This window comes from Triticum urartu, chromosome 7A, assembly GCF_056163025.1.
Source record: "Triticum urartu cultivar PI428250 chromosome 7A, HENAU_Tu73, whole genome shotgun sequence".
Taxonomy (NCBI): Eukaryota; Viridiplantae; Streptophyta; class Magnoliopsida; order Poales; family Poaceae; genus Triticum; species Triticum urartu.
Window position 1 is genome coordinate 357,799,268 of NC_141879.1, and position 23,779 is coordinate 357,823,046.

Here is a 23,779-nt window from a genome sequence, read left to right on the forward strand (position 1 = left end):
AATAACCAACAGCGGGATCTGGATACCCATGTTGGCTCCCACATGCTCCTCGATGATTTCATCGGATGAACCACGATGTCGAGGATTCAATCAATCCCGTATACAATTTCCTTTGTCAATCGGTACGTTACTCGCCCGAGACTAGATCATCGGTATCCCAATACCTCGTTCAATCTCGTTACCGGCAAGTCACTTTACTCGTACCGTAATGCATGATCCCGTGATCAACCACTTGGTCACATTGAGCTCATTATGATGATGCATTACCGAGTGGGCCCAGAGATACCTCTCCATCATACGGAGTGACAAATCCCAGTCTCGATTCGTGCCAACCCAACAGACACTTTCGGAGATACCTGTAGTGTACCTTTATAGTCACCCAGTTACGTTGTGACGTTTGGCACACCCAAAGCACTCCTACGGTATCCGGGAGTTGCACAATCTCATGGTCTAAGGAAATGATACTTGACATTCGGAAAAGCTATAGCAAACGAACTACACGATCTTAGAGTTGTGCTTAGGATTGGGTCTTGTCCATCACATCATTCTCCTAATGATGTGATCCCGTTATCAATGACATCCAATGTCCATAGTCAGGAAACCATGACTATCTTTTGATCAACGAGCTAGTCAACTAGAGGCTCACTAGGGACGTGTTGTGGTCTATGTATTCACACATGTATTACGATTTCTGGATAACACAATTATAGCATGAACAATAGAAAATTATCATGAACAAAGAAATATAATAATAACCATTTTATTATTGCCTCTAGGGCATATTTCCAACAGTCTCCCACTTGCACTAGAGTCAATAGTCTAGTTACATTGTGATGAATCGAACACCCATGCAGTTCTGGTGTTGATCATGTTTTGCTTTAGGGAGAGGTTTAGTCAACAGATCTGCCACATTCAGGTCCGTATGTACTTTACAAATATCTATGTCTCCATTTTGAACACTTTCACGAATGGAGTTGAAGCGACACTTGATATGCTTGGTCTTCCTGTGAAACCTGGGCTCCTTGGTAAGGGCAATAACTCCAGTGTTGTCACAGAAGAGAGTCATCGGGCCCGACGCATTGGGTATGACTCCTAGGTCGGTAATGAACTCCTTCACCCAAATTGCCTCTTGTGTTGCCTCCGAGGCTTCCATGTACTCCGCTTCACATGTAGATCCCGCCACAACGCTTTGCTTGCAACTGCACCAGCTTACTGCCCCATCATTCAAAATATACACGTATCCGGTTTGTGACTTAGAGTCATCCAGATCTGTGTCGAAGCTAGCATCGACGTAACCCTTTACGATGAGCTCTTCCTCACCTCCATAAACGAGAAACATATCCTTAGTCCTCTTTAGGTACTTCAGGATATTCTTGACCGCTGTCTAGTGTTCCATGCCGGGATTACTTTGGTACCTTCCTACCAAACTTACGACAAGGTTTACATCAGGTCTGGTACACAGCATAGCATACATGATAGACCCTATGGCCGAGGCATAGGGGACGACACTCATCTTTTCTCTATCTTCTGCCGTGGTCGGGCATTGAGCCGTGCTCAATCTCGTACCTTGCAATACAGGCAAGAACCCCTTCTTTGACTGATCCATTTTGAACTTCTTCAATATCTTGTCAAGGTACGTACTCTGTGAAAGACAAATGAGGTGTCTCGATCTATCTCTATAGATCTTGATGCCTACTATATAAGCAGCTTCTCCAAGATCCTTCATTGAAAAACACTTGTTCAAGTAGGCCTTTATGCTTTCCAAGAATATTATATCATTTCCCATCAACAGTATGTCATCCACATACAATATGAGAAATGCTAGAGAGCTCCCACTCACTTTCTTGTAAATGCAGCCTTCTCCATAAGTCTGCGTAAACCCAAACGCTTTGATCATCTCATCAAAATGAATGTTCCAACTCCGAGATGCTTGCACCAGCCCATAGATCGAGCGTTGGAGCTTGTACACCTTGTCAGCATTCTTAGGATCGACAAAACCTTCCGGCTGCATCATATACAATTCTTCCTTAAGGAAACCATTAAGGAATGCCGTTTTGACGTCCATTTGCCATATCTCATAATCATAGAATGCGGAAATTGCTAACATGATTCAGACGGACTTCAGCTTCGCTACGGGTGAGAAAGTCTCATCGTAGTCAACCCCTTGAACTTGTCGATAACCCTTAGCGACAAGCCGAGCTTTATAGATGGTTACATTACCATCAGCGTCTGTCTTCTTCTTAAAGATCCATTTATTTTCTATCGCTCGCCGATCATCGGGCAAGTCAGTCAAAGTCCATACTTCGTTTTCATACATGGATCCTATCTCGGATTTCATGGCTTCCAGCCATTTGTCAGAATCTGGGCCCGCCATCGCTTCCTCATAGTTCGAAGGTTCACCGTTGTCTAACAACATGATTTCCAGGACAGGGTTGCCGTACCACTCTGGTGCAGAACATGTCCCTGTGGACCTACGAAGTTCAGTAGCAACTTGATCTGAAGTTTCATGGTCATCATCATTAACTTCCTCTCTAGTCGGTGCAGGCACCTCAGGAACATTTTTCTTGAGCTGCGCCACTTACCGGTTCAAGAGGTAATACTTCATCGAGTTCTACTTTCCTCCCACTTATTTCTTTCGAGAAAAACTCTTTCTCTAGAAAGGATCCATTCTTGGCAACAAAGATCTTGCCTTCGGATCTGAGGTAGAAGGTATACCCAATAGTTTCTTTAGGGTATCCTATGAAGACGCATTTTTCCGACTTGGGTTCGAGCTTTTCAGGTTGAAGTTTCTTGACATAAGCATCGCATCCCAAAACTTTTAGAAACGACAGCTTAGGTTTCTTCCCAAACCATAATTCATACGGTGTCGTCTCAACGGATTTCGATGGAGCCCTATTTAAAGTGAATGCGGCAGTCTCTAAAGTATAGCCCCAAAATGACAGTGGTAAATCGGTAAGAGACATCATAGATCGCATCATATCCAATAGAGTGCGATTACGACGTTCGGACACACCATTACGCTGAGGTGTTCCAGGCGGCGTGAGTTGTGAAACTATTCCATATTTCCTTAAGTGTGTGCCAAATTCGTGACTCAAGTATTCTCCACACGATCTGATCGCAAGAACTTGGTTTTCTTGTCACGTTGATTCTCAACCTCACTCTGAAATTCCTTGAACTTTTCAAAGGTCTCAGACTTGTGTTTCATTAAGTAGACATACCCATATCTACTCAAGTCATCAGTGAGGGTGAGGACGTAACGATAGCCACCGCGAGCCTCGACACTCATTGGACCGCACACATCAATATGTATGATTTCCAATAAGTTGGTTGCTCACTCCATTGTTCCTGAGAACGGAGTCTTGGTCATTTTACCCATGAGGCATGGTTCGCACGTGTCAAATGATTCGTAATTAAGAGACTCCAAAAGTCCATCTGCATGGAGCTTCTTCATGCGTTTGACACCTATGTGACCAAGGCGGCAGTGCCACAAGTATGTGGGACTATCATTATCAACCTTACATCTTTTGGTACTCACACTATGAATATGTGTAATATTATGCTCGAGATTCATTAAGAATAAACCATTCACCAGCGGAGCATGACCATAAAACATATCTCTCATATAAATAGAACAACCATTATTCTCGGATTTAAATGAGTAGCCATCTCGAATTAAACGAGATCCTGATACAATGTTCATGCTCAAAGCTGGCACTAAATAACAAGTATTGAGGTTTAAAACTAATCCTGCAGGTAAATGTAGATGCAGCGTGCCAATGGCGATCACATCGACCTTGGAACCATTCCCGACGCGCATCGTCACCTCGTCCTTCGCCAGTCTCCGCTTATTCCGCAGCTCCTGCTTTGAGTTACAAATGTGAGCAACCGCACCGGTATCAAATACCCAGGAGCTACTACGAGTACTGGTAAGGTACACATCAATTACATGTATATCACATATACCTTTAGTGTTGCCGACCTTCTTGTCCGCTAAGTATTTGGGGCAGTTCCGCTTCCAGTGACCACTTCCCTTGCAATAAAAACACTCAGTCTCAGGCTTGGGTCCATTCTTTGACTTCTTCCCGGCAGCTTGCTTACCGGGCGCGGGAACTCCCTTGCCGTCCTTCTTGAAGTTCTTTTTACCCTTGCCTTTCTTGAACTTAGTGGTTTTATTCACCATCAACACTTGATGTTCCTTTTTGATTTCCACCTCCGCTGATTTCAGCATTGAATATACCTCAGGAATGGTCTTTTCCATCCCCTACATATTGAAGTTCATCACAAAGCTCTTGTAGCTCGGTGGAAGCGACTGAAGGATTCTGTCAATGACCGCGTCATCCGGGAGATTAACTCCCAGCTGAGTCAAGCGGTTATGCAACCCAGGCATTTTGAGTATGTGCTCACTGACAGAACTATTTTCCTCCATCTTACAACTGAAGAACTTGTCGGAGACTTCATATCTCTCGACCCGGGAATGAGCTTGGAAAACCATTTTCAGCTCTTCGAACATCTCATATGCTCCGTGTCGCTCAAAACGCTTTTGGAGCCCCGGTCCTAAGCTGTAAAGTATGCCGCACTGAACGAGGGAGTAATCATCAGCACGTGTCTGCCAAGCGTTCATAACGTCTTGGTTCTCTGGGATGGGTGCGTCACCTAGCGGTGCTTCTAGGACATAATCTTTCTTGGCAGCTATGAGGATGATCCTCAGGTTCCGGACCCAGTCCGTATAGTTGCTGTCATCATCTTTCAGCTTGGTTTTCTATAGGAACGCGTTGAAGTTGAGGGCAACATTAGCGTGGGCCATTTGATCTACAAGACATAGTGTAAAGATTTTAGACTAAGTTCATGATAATTAAGTTCATCTAATCAAACTATTCAATGAACTCTCACTCAGATAGACATCCCTCTAGTCATCTAAGTGAAACATGATCCGAGTTAACTAGGCTGTGTCCGATCATCACATGAGATGGACTAGTCAACATCGGTGAACATCTTCATGTTGATCGTATCTTCTATACGACTCATGCTCGACCTTTCGGTCTTCCGTGTTCCGAGGCCATGTCTGTACATGCTAGGCTCGTCAAGTCAACCTAAGTGTATTGCGTGTGTAAATCTGGCTTACACCCGTTGTATTCGAACGTTAGAATCTATCACACCCGATCATCACGTGGTGCTTCGAAACAACGAACCTTCGCAACGGTGCATAGTTAGGAGGAACACTTTCTTGAAATTATTACGAGGGATCATCTTATTTAAGCTACCGTCGTTCTAAGCAAATAAGATGCAAAACATGATAAACATCACATGCAATCAAATAGTGACATGATATGGCCAATATCATTTGCTCCTTTTGATCTCCATCTTCGGGGCTTCATGATCATCGTTGTCACCGGCATGACACCATGATATCCATCATCATGATCTCCATCATCGTGTCTTCTTGAAGTTGTCTCGTCATCTATTACTTCTACTACTACGGCTAACGCTTTAGCAATGAAGTAAAGTAATTACATGACGTTTATGTTGACACGCAGGTCATAAATAAATAAAGACAACTCCTATGGCTCTTGCCGGTTGTCATACTCATCGACATGCAAGTCGTGATTCCTATTACAAGAACATGATCAATCTCATACATCACATATATCATTCATCACATCCTTTTGGCCATATCACATCACACGGCACATGCTGCAAAAACAAGTTAGACGTCCTCTAATTGTTGTTGCAAGTTTTTACGTGGCTGCTATAGGTTTCTAGCAAGAACGTTTCTTACCTGCGCCAAAACCACAACGTGATATGCCAATTTCTATTTACCCTTCATAAGGACCCTTTTCATCGAATCCGATTCGACTAAAGTGGGAGAGACAGACACCCGCCAGCCACCTTATGCAACTAGTGCATGTCAATCGGTGGAACCAGTCTCACGTAAGCGTACGTGTAAGGTCAGTCCGGGCCGCTTCATCCCACGATGCCGCCGAATCAAGATAAGACTAGTAACGGCAAGCAAATTGACAATATCCACGCCCACAACTGCTTTGTGTTCTACTCGTGCATAGAAACTACGCATAGACCTAGCTCATGATGCCACTGTTGGGGAACATAGCAAAATTTTAAAATTTTCTACGCATCACCAAGATTAATCTATGGAGTCATCTAGCAACGAGGGAGAGGGGAGTGCATCTACATATCCTTGTAGATCGCGAGCGGAAGCGTTCAAGAGAACGGGGTTGATGGAGTCGTACTCGTCGTGATCCAAATCACCGATGACCTAGCGCCGAACGGACGACACCTCCGCGTTTAACACACGTATGGTTGGGAAGACGTCTCCTCCAACTTGATCCAGCAAGGGGGAAGGAGAGGTTGATGAAGATCCAGCAGCACGACGGCGTGGTGGTGGAAGCAACGGTGATCTCGGCAGGGCTTCGCCAAGCTCAGGGAGAGGGAGAGGCCAGGGGCTAGGGTACGGCTGCCCTCCCTCCCCCCCACTATATATAGGACCCCTAGGGGGGCACCGGCCCTAGGAGATTGAATCTCCAAGGGGGGCCGCGGCCAAGGGGGGTGGAGTGCCCCCCAAGCCAAGTGGGGCGCCCCCACCCCTAGGGTTTCCAACCCTGGGCGCAGGGGAGGCCCATGGGGTGGCGCACCAGCCCACTAGGGGCTGGTTCCCCTCCCACTTCAGCCCATGGGGCCCTCCGGGATAGGTGGCCCCACCCGGTGGACCCCCGGGACCCTTCCGGTGGTCCCGGTACAATACCGATTACCCCTGAAACCTTCCCGATGGCCGAAACTTGACTTCCTATATATAAATCTTCACCTCCGGACCATTCTGAAACTCCTCGTGACGTCCGGGATCTCATCCGGGACTCTGAACAACTTTCGGGTTACCGTATGCTAATATCTCAACAACCCTAGCGTCACCGAACCTTAAGTGTGTAGACCCTACGGGTTCGGGAGACACGCAGACATGACCGAGACGACTCTCTGGTCAATAACCAGCAACGGGATCTGGATACCCATGTTGGCTCCCACATGCTCCTCGATGATCTCATCGGATGAACCACGATGTCGAGGATTCAATCAATCCTATATACAATTCCCTTTGTCAATCGGTATGTTACTTGCCCGAGACTAGATCGTCGGTATCCCAATACCTCATTCAATCTCGTTACCGGCAAGTCACTTTACTCGTACCGTAATGCATGATCCCGTGATCAACCACTTGGTCACATTGAGCTCATTATGATGATGCATTACCGAGTGGGCCCAGAGATACCTCTCCGTCATACGGAGTGACAAATCTCAGTCTCGATTCATGCCAACCCAACAGACACTTTCGGAGATATCTGCAGTGTACCTTTATAGTCACCCAGTTACGTTGTGACGTTTGGCACATCCAAAGCACTCCTACGGTATCCGGGAGTTGCACAATCTCATGGTCTAAGGAAATGATACTTGACATTTGGAAAAGCTATAGCAAACGAACTACACGATCTTAGAGCTGTGCTTAGGATTGGGTCTTGTCCATCACATCATTCTCCTAATGATGTGATCCCGTTATCAATGACATCCAATGTCCATAGTCAGGAAACCATGACTATCTTTTGATCAACGAGCTAGTCAACTAGAGGCTCACTAGGAACGTGTTGTGGTCTATGTATTCACACATGTATTACGATTTCCGGATAACACAATTATAGCATGAACAATAGACAATTATCATGAATAAAGAAATATAATAATAACCATTTTATTATTGCCTCTAGGGCATATTTCCAACAGGCATCCCCTCTGAACCTCCATTTATCTGTCTGTGATTGTCATATTTTTGCAGAATTTAGTTAGAACCACATCAAGTGAGCTTTAGTTAACTCACAAATTTATATGCATCTAGAACTTTAAGTTATACTCAAAACTACATAAAGGTGAAAAAAATGCAGGAACTAATAGATCATGAACTTCTAACAACATCTCAAAATTGTCACATGAGGGGACATATCCTATTATTAAACGTAAGTCGGCATGAAGATGTCCCCAAGATACAAACTTCCTATAATTTATCGTGAAAATTGTCCCTGATAGAGTCTAAAGTCCAAATTTCCATCAATCTTTATTATATAAAAAACTTTTGTTTTCTTCATTAAATATGCATACCAGTCCTCTCCAACAAGATGCACCTCTCCAAAATGCTTTATGAAGCTGGTAGATATAGAAAGCATGTAGCCATACCTATTCTTGAATGTGCATGTCAAGTTTGAAAAATACAAGGTAGCAACATCTTTCCAATAGTTTGCTGAGTGCTAATCACCTTACAGGCTGAACAAACACGATGGTACGGAGTGCCAATTAATTCAAACACAAACAACATAAAAACCAATTGAGATAGAAGCTACTGCACACGTACTATTCTGAATCTGATGATTAATTGAATTGGCGCCTTTCTAGTTGTACACTTATAGACATCTCAAACATCGCAAATTACAGTTCAGATTTTGTTCACATACTCGAATAATTAGTGGTGGTAGAAAAAATGGTGAACACATACTCGAATAATTAGTGGTAATCACAGTCCAGAACGCATGAATGGTGGTCGCCGGGCTCATCGCGTGCAAAGCGCGTCTCGTATGTCACTCGCGGTCACTGAGCCGGGCTCTTCCAAAATCCGGCCACGCGAGTTGAGCCCGTGCCAGCGCCACACAGGCCTCCTGGTGCGTCCGCCTCTACGTCCACACCGACATCATCTTCTACAGGTTTGGCGCGTGCAGCCGCATCCCTTCATCTCCACTGGAGACAACACCAAAACTTAGTCAACCCCTTGCCCCGACGAGCGCGCTGGAGGACACCAGCAGCACGATGGTCGCATGACTGCTTCCGTGGTATGGCTCGACGATTGCAATGGAAGAGGGCTAACCAGCCTATTGGAAGGCGGGGCGGTGGGGATGGGGAAACAAGATCAGCGGGAGCTGTGCTGGATTGGATGAAGATTGATTTGTGAAATCTGCTGGGATGTATCGTTCAAGGAAAGGCAAGTTTCGATTCTTGTATGCTTTTGGAAGGAAAGAGTGGGATGGGGAGCGATTGGTTGCCATACCATGGAACTGAAATCTATATGGAAATAAACAGACGGGGGTACTATTTGTTTGCAAAAAAACCGGCGAGGAAATCATTCGTTCGATTGATGGAACTCTGCGGGGGAGGAAATGAACGATACCAACGACGACGTACGAACGTACCATCACGACCGCAGACTCCGCCTTTAGGAGTAGAGAAAATGATGAGGACATCAATACCATTGTTACACCCACAGCCCCTACTGTTACATATACTGGACCAATTACTAGAGCTCGCGCACGCCAATTAAATTACCAGGTACTTTCGTTTCTTGGTAATGATTCTAATGTTCATGAGATTATGATGCTGCCTAAATTGGATACATTTGTTTTGCTTTCAAATGAAGGGTCTAGCTTGGAGAAGAATGAACATTGGAGCAAGAACACGCATGAAGTTGATGGCATGCGCAAGGGGATCAAGAACGGAGTTACAAGTGATGATTTCAGGACTTTGAAGCCGCCATAAGGAGTGCATGAAGCCATGGACGAAATATACAAGATGCCACTTCATAATATTCGTCCATAGGCTATTCTAGGTGCTGCGTCACCTTATTAATGGGCCAGGCCCATGTAATTTCGAAATACTTAAGTATAGGCTATTTTTAGAGTCCGTATGTGTGGGGAAACAAGAGTTAGGGTTGGTTTCGGACCCCACCCTCAAGGGCCACGAAATTCCCCTCTCTTCCTCCATATATACAGCCCTTAGGGCGTCGTTTAGACTTTGGGTTTTGCTTAGATTAAAAGTTCGCCATAGCTGCAACTTCACGTACTTCGTTTGTGTCCAACGACCAGACCAAGACGTCACAGAACCCCACCTTGATCAATAAAGCTTTCATCTTATATTCGCAATATCCAGATTGCAATCTCAGTTTCTTGCTTGTTCTTCGTTTGCTCGCAGGAAACAGGCCCTCGTGGTCAGGTTGATCGTGCTCCGGCGTGGTCAATAACCCCTCGGAAGTTGGTTTAGCGATTGCTAAGGCGCGACGTCTCGCACGTTCGTAGTCGGATCGTCAAGGTCGACTCCCACAGAAAACGATAGACACCATCTCATCGAAACATCGGGACACCTTTGCCCCTATCAAGTGGTATCAGATTTCCAGGTTGCTCGGTGAGATTTTACAGTTTTTCGTAGATTAGATCGAGTCTGTTCTTCATACCTACAGTCCACGAAAAAGCCACACAAAAAAAAATTAGGGTTAGTTCATCATATCCGAACCAATCTGAGCCTTTGCATAATCTTTTTAGGGTTTTTGCTTTGTTGAATTTGCGGTTGCATCGTCGTGTCAAGTTGCTGGTCTTAGAGTCTAGTCTTTTAGAGTTTCGAGTTCTGGTCACAAGTTGTCACGCCACCGCCGCACCATCATCATCGCCCATCTACCACTTTTGCTTATCCGCCACCGCTCTGAATCCACCATATATCCACCACCAATCCGAGTTCTTCTCATATTAGGTTTGTTCTTGAGATCAATCTCAATTCCGATTCGTGTTTCCTTGCCTGCGTAGGTCTCGGAAAAAAAAAAGAGTCTGGAGACCCCCGGGCAGTTTCTAGGCCAAAATTTTCACGGGCAAAAATATTTTTTCCCTATCCTATTTTTAGGCTTTTCTGAGTCTTTTGAGCCACGTGCCATCATAGTGATTTTTTGTCGCACTTTTTCGTCGTCGCTGCCCTGATTTCCGAAAAAAAAAGTGAAAAAAAAAATTTCGTGCCCATCCTATTAGTTTGACGAGGGAAGAGTTTTGAGACACTCGCCATTATAGTAATTTTTCGCAAAAAAAAAGAGGAGCGCAAAAAAAAAAGCAAAAAAAAAAAAGTTCCAGAGTGTGCTTTTCCCTGATTTACGTGCAGCGCCGTGATTTTGTTAGTGTTCTAGGCTCGCGTCTCTAGCACGGTCTAGCCTAGGACCAGCACAGTACCGTCGTTGAGCGTTTATTCAACTTTGCATCTCTGAATTGATTATTGCTGACCCTTTTTGCTACCATACTATAAGCCTTCCCAGCTCCACATACCTCTACGTCGTGCGTTTGACTCTCCCTGGCAATCGCTCTATCCAAGCTTTTGAGAGTTTTGACTACAACGGTTGCCGATCACCGCCTGCTGCTGGGTAAGAACTGGTAAGAATTTGAGATTTGCTTGACGGATTTGTGACACCCGCCACCACCACCTCTTGTTAGTATTCTGTAGGATCATATTCTTGTGTGTTTTCTATTGTTGCTAACCATGGCAGGATCACAAGCCGACGAGACTGACTGGGAGAACATGACGAATCAGGATTTGCATGATAAATTTCAGCAAATGATGAATGGACAGGTGCAGGATGTGCTAAACAGATTTGAAGAGGCCATGGAGAAGATAGATGACATGGAGAAGACGTTCGAAACAAAGCTCGATAACAGGTTTAATGAATTGCTCGCGCGTCTTCCACCACCACCACCGGCTGCACCTAACGCACCTCTACAACAACAACAACGACGACTACCTACACATCGTGAAACAGCCCTCCGCCGAGCGAGCCGTCTCCCTCTTGCACCTGGCCAAACTGTTGGTGCTCCTGTTGCTACTTCTGTGGCTCCTGCTGCTGATGCGGAGGAGGATGATTTTGCTAGCGATTACGAGGATGAGGTTGATCAAAATCAGAACTACGTGCCACCACCAGCACAGCAACCATCAGGTCGTCCACATGCAAATAATGGCAATGGTAGGGCTCACCCTCAGGTACGAGATCATGACCATCTCCCTAAACTAAAATTGAATATTCCACCATTTGAGGGTAGATATGTTCCTGATATATACCTTACTTGGGAGTTAGAAACTGAACAACGATTTACATGTTTACAATATCCCGAGGAGAGACGTGTTCCTGCTGCTGTTTGTGCATTCACTAGTTTTGCATGTGTTTGGTGGTCTGAGCATTGTAGATTATATCCCATTCCTGCTACTTGGGCTGCTTTGAAAACTGCTATGCGTACTCGTTGGGTTCCACCATATTATCAACGTGAATTACTTCAAAAATTGCAGCGCTTAAGACAGGGAAAAAATTCTGTAGAAGAATATTATCAGGAATTACAAACTGGCATGATTAAATGTGGTATTGTTGAGGAGAATGAAGCTATGCTTGCACGTTTTATGGGTGGATTAAATAGAGAGATTCAGACGATTCTAGAGTATAAGGAGTATACTAATATCACTCGTTTATTCCATCTTGCTTGTAAAGCTGAACGTGAAGTGCAGGATCGACAGGCATTGGCGCGGACTAACTTTTCTGCAGGTCGACCTTCTTCATGGACACCACGTGCATCATCTACTTCCACACGTTCTGCTTCACCGGCGCCTCCGTCGGCTGCCACCTCCAACCGTGATACAATAAAGCAGGCACAATCACCACTATCTGCCAAGAGCACACCTTCTGGGCCTGCAAAGAGCTCTTCTTCATCCATGGCATCAACAGGGCAAACACATGATATTATTTGTCGACGTTGCAAGGGTGGAGGTCATTATGCGAGAGAATGCCCATCTAAGCGTGTGATGATTGTTACTGAGGATGGTGGGTATGAGTCCGCTAGTGACTATGATGAGGAGACTTTGGCTCTTATTACACGTGACGAACACGGTGGAGACGATTCTGATCATGAGACGCAATACATGGCTCCTGAAGATGCTGACAGGTATGAATGTTTAGTTGCTCAACGTGTTTTGAGTGTGCAGGTTACACAAGCTGAGCAAAATCAGAGGCATAATTTGTTCCATACAAAGGGAGTTGTGAAGGAACGTTCTGTTCGCGTGATCATAGATGGAGGGAGTTGCAACAACTTGGCTAGCATCGAGATGGTGGAGAAGCTATCTCTCACCACCAGACCACATCCACATCCTTACTACATCCAATGGTTCAACAACAGCGGCAAGGTTAAGGTAACACGTACTGTTCGTGTGCATTTTAGTATCTCTACATATGCTGATTATGTTGATTGTGATGTGGTACCGATGCAAGCATGTTCCTTATTACTTGGTAGACCATGGCAATTTGATAAAAATTCTATTCACCATGGTAGAAACAATCAGTATACTCTTGTTCATAAGGATAAAAATATTACTTTGCTTCCTATGACTCCTGATTCCATTTTGAAAGATGATATTAATAGAGCTAATAAAGCAAAACAGGAGAAAACTAAGAGTGAAAATCAGATTGTGGCAAAAGAATTTGAGCAACAAATGCAGCCTAATAATAATAAACAATCTAGTGTTGCTTCTGAAATTAAATTGAAAAGTGCATGTTTACTTGCCACCAAATCTGATATTGATGATCTAGATTTTAGCAAATCTGTTTGCTATGCTTTTGTGTGCAAAGAGGCATTATTTTCATTCGAGGACATGCCTTCCTCTTTGCCTCCTGCTGTCACTAACATTTTGCAGGAGTTCGCCGACGTCTTTCCACAAGACGTGCCACCGGGATTTCCACCTATTCGCGGGATTGAGCATCAAATTGACTTAATTCCCGGTGCATCATTACCCAACCGGGCACCATATTGTACCAATCCAGAGGAGACGAAGGAGATTATGCGTCAAGTACAAGAACTGCTCGACAAAGGTTATATACGTGAATCCCTTAGTCCTTGTGCTGTTCCTATCATTTTAGTGCCGAAAAAGGATGGTACGTCGCGTATGTGCGTTGATTGTAGAGGCATTAATAATATTACTATTCGTTATCGTCATCCTATTCCTAGGCTAGATGATATGCTTGATGAATTGAGTGGCTCTACAATATTCTCCAAAGTTGATTTGCGTAGTGGTTACCATCAAATTCGTATGAAATTGGGAGATGAATGGAAAACAGCATTTAAAACTAAGTTTGGATTATATGAGTGGTTAGTCATGCCTTTTGGGTTAACTAATGCACCTAGTACTTTCATGAGGTTAATGAACGAAGTTTTACGTGCTTTCATTGGACGATTTGTGGTAGTTTACTTTGATGACATATTGATTTATAGCAAATCTTTGGAGGAACATTTGGAACATTTACGTGCTGTTTTTATTGCTCTACGTGATGCACGTTTGTTTGGTAACCTTGGAAAGTGCACCTTTTGCACCGACCGAGTATCTTTTCTTGGCTATGTTGTTACTCCACAGGGAATTGAAGTTGATAAAGCCAAGATTGAAGCTATTGAGAGTTGGCCGCAGCCCAAAACGGTCACACAAGTGAGGAGTTTCCTTGGCCTCGCTGGTTTCTATAGGCGTTTTGTGAGAGATTTCAGCACCATTGCTGCACCTCTCAACGAGCTTACAAAGAAGGATGTACCTTTTGTTTGGGGTACCGCACAGGAAGAAGCCTTCACGGTATTGAAAGGTAAGTTGACACATGCTCCTTTACTCCAACTTCCTAATTTCAATAAGACTTTTGAGCTTGAATGTGATGCTAGTGGAATTGGATTAGGAGGTGTGTTATTACAAGATGGGAAACCTGTTGCATACTTTTCTGAAAAATTGAGTGGGCCTAGTCTGAACTATTCTACTTATGATAAAGAATTATATGCTCTTGTTCGGACCTTAGAAACATGGCAACATTATTTATGGCCCAAGGAATTTGTTATACATTCTGATCATGAATCTTTGAAACACATTAAAAGTCAAGCAAAACTGAACCGTCGACATGCTAAATGGGTTGAATTCATTGAGACTTTCCCTTATGTGATTAAACACAAGAAGGGTAAAGAAAATGTTATTGCTGATGCCTTGTCTCGTCGTTATACTATGCTTTCACAACTTGACTTTAAAATATTTGGTTTGGAGACCATCAAGGATCAATATGTTAATGATGCTGAATTTAAAGATGTATTGCAGAATTGTAAGGAAGGGAGAACTTGGAACAAGTTCGTTCTTAACGATGGATTTGTGTTTCGTGCTAACAAGCTATGCATTCCAGCTAGCTCCGTTCGTCTTTTGTTGTTGCAGGAGGCGCATGGAGGAGGATTAATGGGACACTTTGGCGTCAAGAAGACGGAGGATATACTTGCTACACATTTCTTTTGGCCAAAGATGAGACGGGATGTTGAGCGTTTTGTTGCTCGCTGCACTACATGTCAAAGAGCTAAGTCACGACTCAATCCTCATGGTTTATATATGCCTTTGCCTGTACCTAGTGTTCCTTGGGAGGATATATCTATGGACTTTGTTTTAGGTTTACCTCGAACAAAGAAGGGGAGGGATAGCATATTTGTTGTCGTGGATAGGTTCTCGAAAATGGCACACTTTATACCATGTCATAAAAGCGATGATGCTGTTAATGTTGCTGATTTGTTCTTTCGTGAAATTATTCGCTTACATGGTGTGCCAAATACTATTGTTTCAGATCGTGATACTAAATTTCTTAGCCACTTTTGGAGATGTTTATGGGCTAAGTTGGGGACTAAGCTGCTTTTTAGTACTACTTGTCACCCCCAAACTGATGGACAAACTGAAGTAGTCAATAGAACATTGTCTACTATGCTTCGGGCTGTTTTGAAGAATAACAAGAAAATGTGGGAAGAATGCTTGCCTCATATTGAATTTGCTTATAATCGTTCATTGCATTCTACTACGAAGATGTGCCCTTTTGAAATTGTGTATGGTTTCCTACCTCGTGCACCTATTGATTTGTTGCCTCTTCCATCTTCGGAGAAGGTTAATTTTGATGCTAAAGAACGTTCTGAATTGATTTTAAAAATGCATGAGTTAACTAAGGAAAACATTGAGCGTATGAATGCTAAATATAAACTTGCTGGAGATAAGGGTAGAAAACATGTTGTGTTTGCACCTGGAGATCTTGTTTGGTTACATTTGCGTAAAGATAGATTTCCTAATCTGCGCAAATCAAAGCTAATGCCACGTGCTGATGGTCCTTTTAAGGTTTTAGAGAAAATAAATAATAATGCATATAAACTTGAGCTACCTGCAGATTTTGGGGTTAGTCCCACTTTTAATATTGCAGATTTGAAGCCTTATCTGGGTGAGGAAGATGAGCTTTCGTCGAGGACGACTTCATTTCAAGAAGGGGAGGATGATGAGGACATCAATACCATTGTTACACCCACAGCCCCTACTGTTACATATACTGGACCAATTACTAGAGCTCGCGCACGCCAATTAAATTACCAGGTACTTTCGTTTCTTGGTAATGATTCTAATGTTCATGAGATTATGATGCTTCCTAAATTGGATACATTTGTTTTGCTTTCAAATGAAGGGTCTAGCTTGGAGAAGGATGAACATTGGAGCAAGAACACGCATGAAGTTGATGGCATGCGCAAGGGGATCAAGAACGGAGTTACAAGTGATGATTTCAGGACTTTGAAGCCGCCATAAGGAGTGCATGAAGCCTTGGACGAAATATACAAGATGCCACTTCATAATATTCGTCCATAGGCTATTCTAGGTGCTGCGTCACCTTATTAATGGGCCAGGCCCATGTAATTTCGAAATACTTAAGTATAGGTTATTTTTAGAGTCCGTATGTGTGGGGAAACAAGAGTTAGGGTTGGTTTCGGACCCCACTCTCAAGGGCCACGAAATTCCCCTCTCTTCCTCCATATATACAGCCCTTAGGGCGTCGTTTAGACTTTGGGTTTTGCTTAGATTAAAAGTTCGCCATAGCTGCAACTTCACGTACTTCGTTTGTGTCCAACGACCAGACCAAGACGTCACAGAACCCCACCTTGATCAATAAAGCTTTCATCTTATATTCGCAATATCCAGATTGCAATCTCAGTTTCTTGCTTGTTCTTCGTTTGCTCGCAGGAAACAGGCCCTCGTGGTCAGGTTGATCGTGCTCCGGCGTGGTCAATAACCCCTCGGAAGTTGGTTTAGCGATTGCTAAGGCGCGACGTCTCGCACGTTCGTAGTCGGATCGTCAAGGTCGACTCCCACAGAAAACGATAGACACCATCTCATCGAAACATCGGGACACCTTTGCCCCTATCAGAAAAAGTAACACTTTCACAATAAGATTTGTTTGTCATGATTTACTTGTTAATTTTTTTAAAATTCTTTATTTGTTTCCTGAAAATATATTATTTATTTCCTAAAACAAATTGCATTAATGAGAGATCTCGGTTGATTTGGTTAAATTAGGAAAGTTACATCGATAATCTTTTGTATGTTTGGAAAGTGCTAATTTTTTAAAGAAAATAGTGAAGTAAAAAAAATAAACCAATGGAAAAGAAAACCCGTGGGAGGGGTGGTGGGAGGTGGGAGGAAATAAAACCGGACGAAAATAAAACCGGAGTACCAGGCTACCAACTGCTAGTAGAGATCCGTCGGCGATAAAATAAAGCGACATCGTGTCTATTTTTCTTTGCTAAAGGGGCATTTTCATGGGTTTGCCTTGGTATTGTGTTTATATTGTCGTATTGAATGATTCGGGTCGATTACTTGCGGTGCATATAATATATACAGCTATAGTTTCTGGTTAGACTGGCTTAATGGCTTTATACGAATTAGCAGTTTTTGATCGACACGGACGTGTCCGTCGACGCTTATGGTCTCCGCTTTGGGCGTTGGAGATGCCCTGATTCCACGGTCGCTGCGAACCGGTCTCAGTTATCGGCCAAATCATCCCCTTCCTCGTGTTACATCTCGACGAATTATTTTCCTGAACCTAATTATTCGCGGCGCTCGGTCCCACTTCGCGGCAGAAGAACACCGCCGCCGCCGCCGTCACAGGAATTCCTTGCCATGGAGGGCGTTGGCGCGCGGTTAGGGCGCTCGTCGGCCCGTTACGGCCCCGCGATGACGTTCACCGGGCCCGTTAGGAAGTGGCGGAAGGAATGGGTCACCATCTCCGCCGCCACGGCCACGGCCACCTCCGCCGCGGCCTCCTCCACCGGGACTGGATCTCGTGGAAATAACCTCATCCTGTTCAAGTGGACCCCGCTGAACGGCGCCAACGAAGGAGATGAGGAGCAGACGGCACCGGCGAAGACGGCCACGAGAAGGCGGCGGTACGTGCCGGTGAGGATTCTTATGTACTTATTTGGTGTGGTCACTTTCTGGTGGTAAGATGAGTTTGATTTGGTGCCAGGATGTATCTTTAGCTTCTTTTGGTTGATTTTTTTTTATCTCGGTCGAATTGAACTCTTTAAGTACTAATTGACCTCTTATGTTAAGAGGATTATGGGATATGCAACAAAATCAGACCATATGGTCGGATCGATCTGCAAATATAGAGGGTTGTTTTGTTTGTTTGCGAGTTGGGTAATTGTAGAGCTGTGGTGTTTTCCATGGTGCTAAACTTGTAGTATTAGTTATTCCTACAAGTGTTAGTTGTTCATAAGCATATAGTATAATCCGCTGCTGTCAAACTGTAGTTTACACTAACTTTTGAGCTATAGCACCTTAGTTGTTTCTTGGTGAATCATCAGCAAGTTTCTTTGATAATTTAACAGCAGTATTGAAACGCCCTACTATCATTGGTTTAGCTTAGTTCAAATATTATTGATAATCTTCAAGTTATCATGGGTGATGGACACCTTTACTGAGTTCAGCTTTGGACACATTAACTTCATGTAGAAGTACATGCTCATTGTATATTTGTATTCGCTTGTCTTGTCGCCTTTCCATCATATGCTTGTACTTACAAATTGGATCACTGTTGGTGACAATATTTACCTCTGAAACTCTGGTATTCTACTCTTTATTTTCCTGATACCTTGTCAGTCGGTATGTACTGAGTCTATCCACACTACAGGTTTCTGTAGTTCAAGATCAAAGGCAAGAATCTGCCAAATCTGATGATGAGAACAAGGCTAATGATGGAGAACCTTCATCTACGGAAACTGAGCAGTCTATTGGGAAAACTAATATGGATGATATACTTATGGATGAGTCCCAGGTAAAATCGGACTTAGTTAGCTGTATAACTAGTTTGTGATGATTATCAATGGCTATCTTCATTAATTCACTAATATTCAACCATTAGACAACACGTGGCATCACATGTCATTTTACAACAATAAGTGACAACATTGCTCTTCTTTGAATTTCATTTTCTTGATTCATATAAACATTATATGCTAGACTCAAATTGTTTTGCCCTGCAAAGCATCCAACACTTTACTATTTGAAATATTTCATCATTTAGCATCCAATCATGATTCATGTGCGCTCTCACAAGGAGTGCTACATTACTTTGTGCAGATAGTTGGTAATAGTGTCACGCTTCATGTATCTTATTATGCCTTGGTAGCTGTGGTTCACCAAACCATACCACTTTTCTAAAAAAAAAGTTTAAACCTCTAGCTTGTCTGGATGTTATTTTAAGATATATTCATTGTTTATAAGGCGTCCTGCTTTAGACTCTTAAGCATCGCTTGAGCGATAAGGCGCCCTGGCAGCGCCTTAGAAATATGCCTGCTTTCGGCGCTTAGGCGTCGGAGCGGGTGGTGCTCACCTTAGGTCGCTTTACCACCTTGTAAACAATGGATGTACTGACATATTTACACTATTGTCATGTCTACTACTCAGTCTACGTTGTAACTATATAAAAATGACCTTGTTCATTGGGAAATAATTTTCCAGGAATATTTTATTTTGAGCAGCCGGGATGAGCTCTGCCTTTTTCATATAGAAGAAGAGAATCGACCAGTTAATAAGGAAAATTGGCTGAAACCGATACAATCTATGCCATACTAGCCCCGAGGTTGCATTCCAAGCGAGGCAAGGACTCCGTCACCCAAGTGACCAGAGTCTACACCCTACCACATGACCCGGGGCGGCCGCTCCGGCTTACAAACCTCAGCAATGCAAAAACACCTGTCCTAAGGTTGTGTGTCAGTTAAGCCGACGACTCTGCCACCCAAGTGACTAGAATCGACACCCAGCAATGCAAAGGCGTACTTCGCAACCGCCGCATGGACTTCCACACTAGCTCCAACGCCGTGTATGATGCCGATGACTCTGCCACCCAAGTCATTAGACCTGACGCCAAGCAGCACAAATACGTCCTCCGGAGCCGTCGCTCTGGCTTCAACGTCGGCCTTGAGGCAAGCACCCGCTTAGCTGATGACGAAGGTGCGGGACGACACCAACCGCCAACGCGTTACACCAAACCGGATCTCCAAGTTGACGCCCCCAAGGGAAAAACCGACAAGAACAACGTCGTCGCCTGCTCCGGCCAAAGCCGAAGCTTAGGCTTTCATGTGGAGAGCTCGAGATGCAAATGCCCAGGTAGGTGAAGGGGCTCCATGACGATGCCTCCAACAAGGAGAACAACGTCCTAGGATGCCGTCCTTCCCGACAACGACTGTGATTGGTGCTTTGGCATTCACTAGCAGTTCACCATGCCCTATGACACTGCATCAAGTCAACTCGACACCACCATCAACCACCACCACGGCCGCCAGACCACCTGAGCACCACAACCTTCCATGGCTCCCTAAACCAACCCCAAGAATGAGCGCCGCTGCGCCACCATTCCGACCCACAGCTCATCGTCGTCGTGCCGCTGTCTCGATTTGCTGCTCACCGTCGCTGCAACGAATCACCACAAGATGTCCGAGACGTATGCAGCAACATCCCGGGGCCGCTGCCATGGCATCCATGCGCCCCGCCGGTCGGGTAAGGAGCAACTCCTCCTAATCACTCACCCAACCGAGCCAGAGCGCACCACGCCATGGCCAGAGAGCTGCCAAGGAGCACTCCCGCCGGGAATGCGCGTCCCAACCTCGGCCATCACCGCGCACGAAGACGAGCCGACACCGGATCTGCGCACCGAGCTCGCCAACAGCTGCATCCTGGCCTCCAGGCGGCACCACCAGGCCACCGTAGCAGAGCTGCGCCACAGCTCCATCGCACCAGCTACAACCAGTGAGCCAGGCGCCGCCCTCCCAAGCGATGACGACACGCCCGCCGAGGCGCATCAAGGGCCACGTGCTGCCGCTGCGTGACCATTTCTGCACCAGCCCCTGCACAAAGCCAGCCACCAGACAACCGCAATCGCAAACGAAATAGAAGCACCGCCACGGCCGCAAGGGGTGAGGTGGGCTAGAGTTCGCCACCCGTGTCTGTTTGTGTGGAGCAACACGGCTTTGCCCGGCGGCGCGTCCTGGTGGCGGCGAAGGGTGAGGTGGTCACGAGGGGGGGTGGGGGGGTGCTGGAGTTCACCACCCGTGTTTGTTTATGTGGAGCAACACGGCTTTGCCCGGCAGCGCGTCCTGGGGGCGGCGAGGGGGAGAGGAGGTGGCGAAGGGTGAGGTGGTCCGGCGGGGGCTACAGTTTGCTACCCATGTATGTTCGCGTGGAGCAACATGGTGGCCGAGTGAGCCCGTGCGTGCGTCCTGGTGGCGGCGAGGGGTAGAGGTGGTCCGGTGGCGTTATAGTTCGCCATCCGTGTCGCTCGTGTGGATCAACACCGCGGCTGAGTGAGCTCACAGCCATACGCCCATACCACACCATTTTCTAGGAATATTGATATGAAGTTTCTGTAAAATTTCTTTGTTTTGGTGTCTACTAATCAACTTTGTGATACCTGATAATATATATAAATGTTGTAGTCCCGCTCTTCTCAACATACTTTTCTTGGTAACTAGCTAAATACTTGTGTGTTGCTACAGAAGTTAAATGCTCGTGCATTCTATAGGAGTTTTTTATTGCATGAGTTGGTTAAATGTGTATGTCATCTTAGTCTCTTTTGCAAACATGAGAAAATATCTCAAAATGTTGATCAGTCTGAAGATCGTGATACATATGTTTAGTACATTGAATAATTGTGATACTAGTTAATTTATTGACGACTTAATAGGTAATTTATGAGGGTGAATGGACTGCCATCAACTAGACCTTTGTAAGAGTAGAACAAGTTAAGATCCCATTTTCCCAATCCATCTGGAAAAACCTAGGAGTATTTTCCCATCGTACACTTTCCATAGGTTGCACTGCAAACATGATTTTGCGTGCTTGTTTTTCATATTTGAAGTCCTCTATTAAGAGAGAAAGGAATCGAGAATTGAGCATATACACTTTCCTGTTTCAGGCATCAGATGAGGTTCGAGATTCTGGAAATTTCGTTGGTGGAACCGATCTAAATCTGAACTTAGGTCCGAAAGACCCCGACGGTGAAGATGAAGGTGATACAGGGAAGCAACACGAGGCTCGAACAGAACACAGATTGAAGAGGAAATCTGTTACCCCTGACCTCGAGATGAGAATGTAACAGGCGGCTTCATTTATTCCTTGGGTTCTTTATTATTACAGTTTCCTTTTTGGGCCATTTATGTAATTTTCTTGACATACTGTATACGTGGAGAGACAAGTGAACACAATCACAACTGCATAGTGAAACGCCTGCGTTGTGTTGCCAAATAACGTTAATGAAACTTTTCTTTCGTTTCGCAAATGTAAACTGTTCTAGTACCTTTTATTTGTTTCGCTTGTGAATTGAGCAAATGAGAGTAACTTCAATAGGGTGATCCATTTCGTCCGTTGGCGAACGGCGGCCCAACGCGCCGATCCACACGGACGCGCGTCCGCTTGGCGACCCATTCCTGGCCCAATTTTGAGCCGGATTTGCGTAGGCTTGGATACAGGATGGACGTGCGCGCCCACTCCTCTCCTCGCCCCCGCCGGTCGATGGCAGCCACCACCATTTTCCCTCATTTCCTTAAAAAACCCTCCTGTCCGCGCGCTCCCGCCCCACACTCGCTATGGATGATGTCGCCGCCTCCCTCGCCTCGTCCGGTGCCGCTGCCGCCTTCGGGAAAGGCAAGCCTCGTGCCCCGTGCAAGACCGCCGCCGCGGCCAAGCCAAAGAAGCTACTGACGCCCGCGCAGCGGGCAAGGGAGTTGGCCAAGAGGAAGGACCGGAGGCCTGCCGCGGACGCGAGGATGAGGCCGCCACGCAGGTCGCCGTCGTCGCCGCCGCGCAGCAGGTCACCAACGCCCGCGTCGCGGCGGCAACGAGGGAGGCTGATGCGGAGCATCTTACGATCATCCCCATGTACACTGAAGCATACGCCTTTGGACCTAAGGTGAACTCGCTCCTTTCTGAATCTTCCCTTTCCGCATGTAAGACATGGATGCTACTTCAAGCGCGGACCTTGTGCATACCCAGGTACACCCAAGGAGTCCAAGGAGAGCCCAAGGACCAAGGCCAAGCGTGCGCGGGAGCGAAGGAAGGAGAAGGAAGAAGAGTCTGCTGCTACAGCAGCCGGACATTCGGCCATGGCCCGGACATCCGGCCCTTCACGAGCCGCCGGACATCCGGCCCAGGTCCCGGAAATCCGGACATCGCCGAACCCGAGAGCAACAAGACCAACCCCGCTAGCCCGGACATTCGGCCCCTCCAGCCCAGACATCCGGCCCTCCGCGAATGCCCGGACATCCGGCCCGTCGCCCGGACATCCGGCCTTCCCTGCGTGCGTGCAGTGCATCTGGGCCGAGGCCCATGTACCCCTTCGCCCCTTAGACTATATATACTCCCCCTCCACCTACGTTTTAGGGTTAGCATTGGTTTAGCTCATTTTAGAGATAGAGCATTGCTCATCCACATCGGATCTACTCCACGAGAGAGACTGCGGCCTCTACGGAGAAGATCCCTTTGGATTCAAGACCTCCTTTTGGAGAAGAACTTCAAGACCTCCTCACGGAGAAGACCGGTTACCGTGTATCGTCCCTACTTGATTGTGGATCGTGTATCTTACTTTATGTAC

General features: G+C 45.5%; 1 protein-coding gene across 1 annotated transcript; it reads left to right on the forward strand.

Annotated features, from left to right (window-relative positions):
- Positions 1 to 17,630: 17,630 nt before the first annotated feature.
- Positions 17,631 to 22,468, forward strand: LOC125522985 (uncharacterized). Its single transcript, XM_048688025.2, has 3 exons — positions 17,631 to 18,087; positions 18,824 to 18,967; positions 22,106 to 22,468. Exons 1-3 carry the CDS (start codon positions 17,812 to 17,814, stop codon positions 22,283 to 22,285), a joined length of 600 nt encoding a protein of 199 aa, XP_048543982.1. The 5' UTR covers positions 17,631 to 17,811; the 3' UTR covers positions 22,286 to 22,468.
- Positions 22,469 to 23,779: the final 1,311 nt, after the last annotated feature.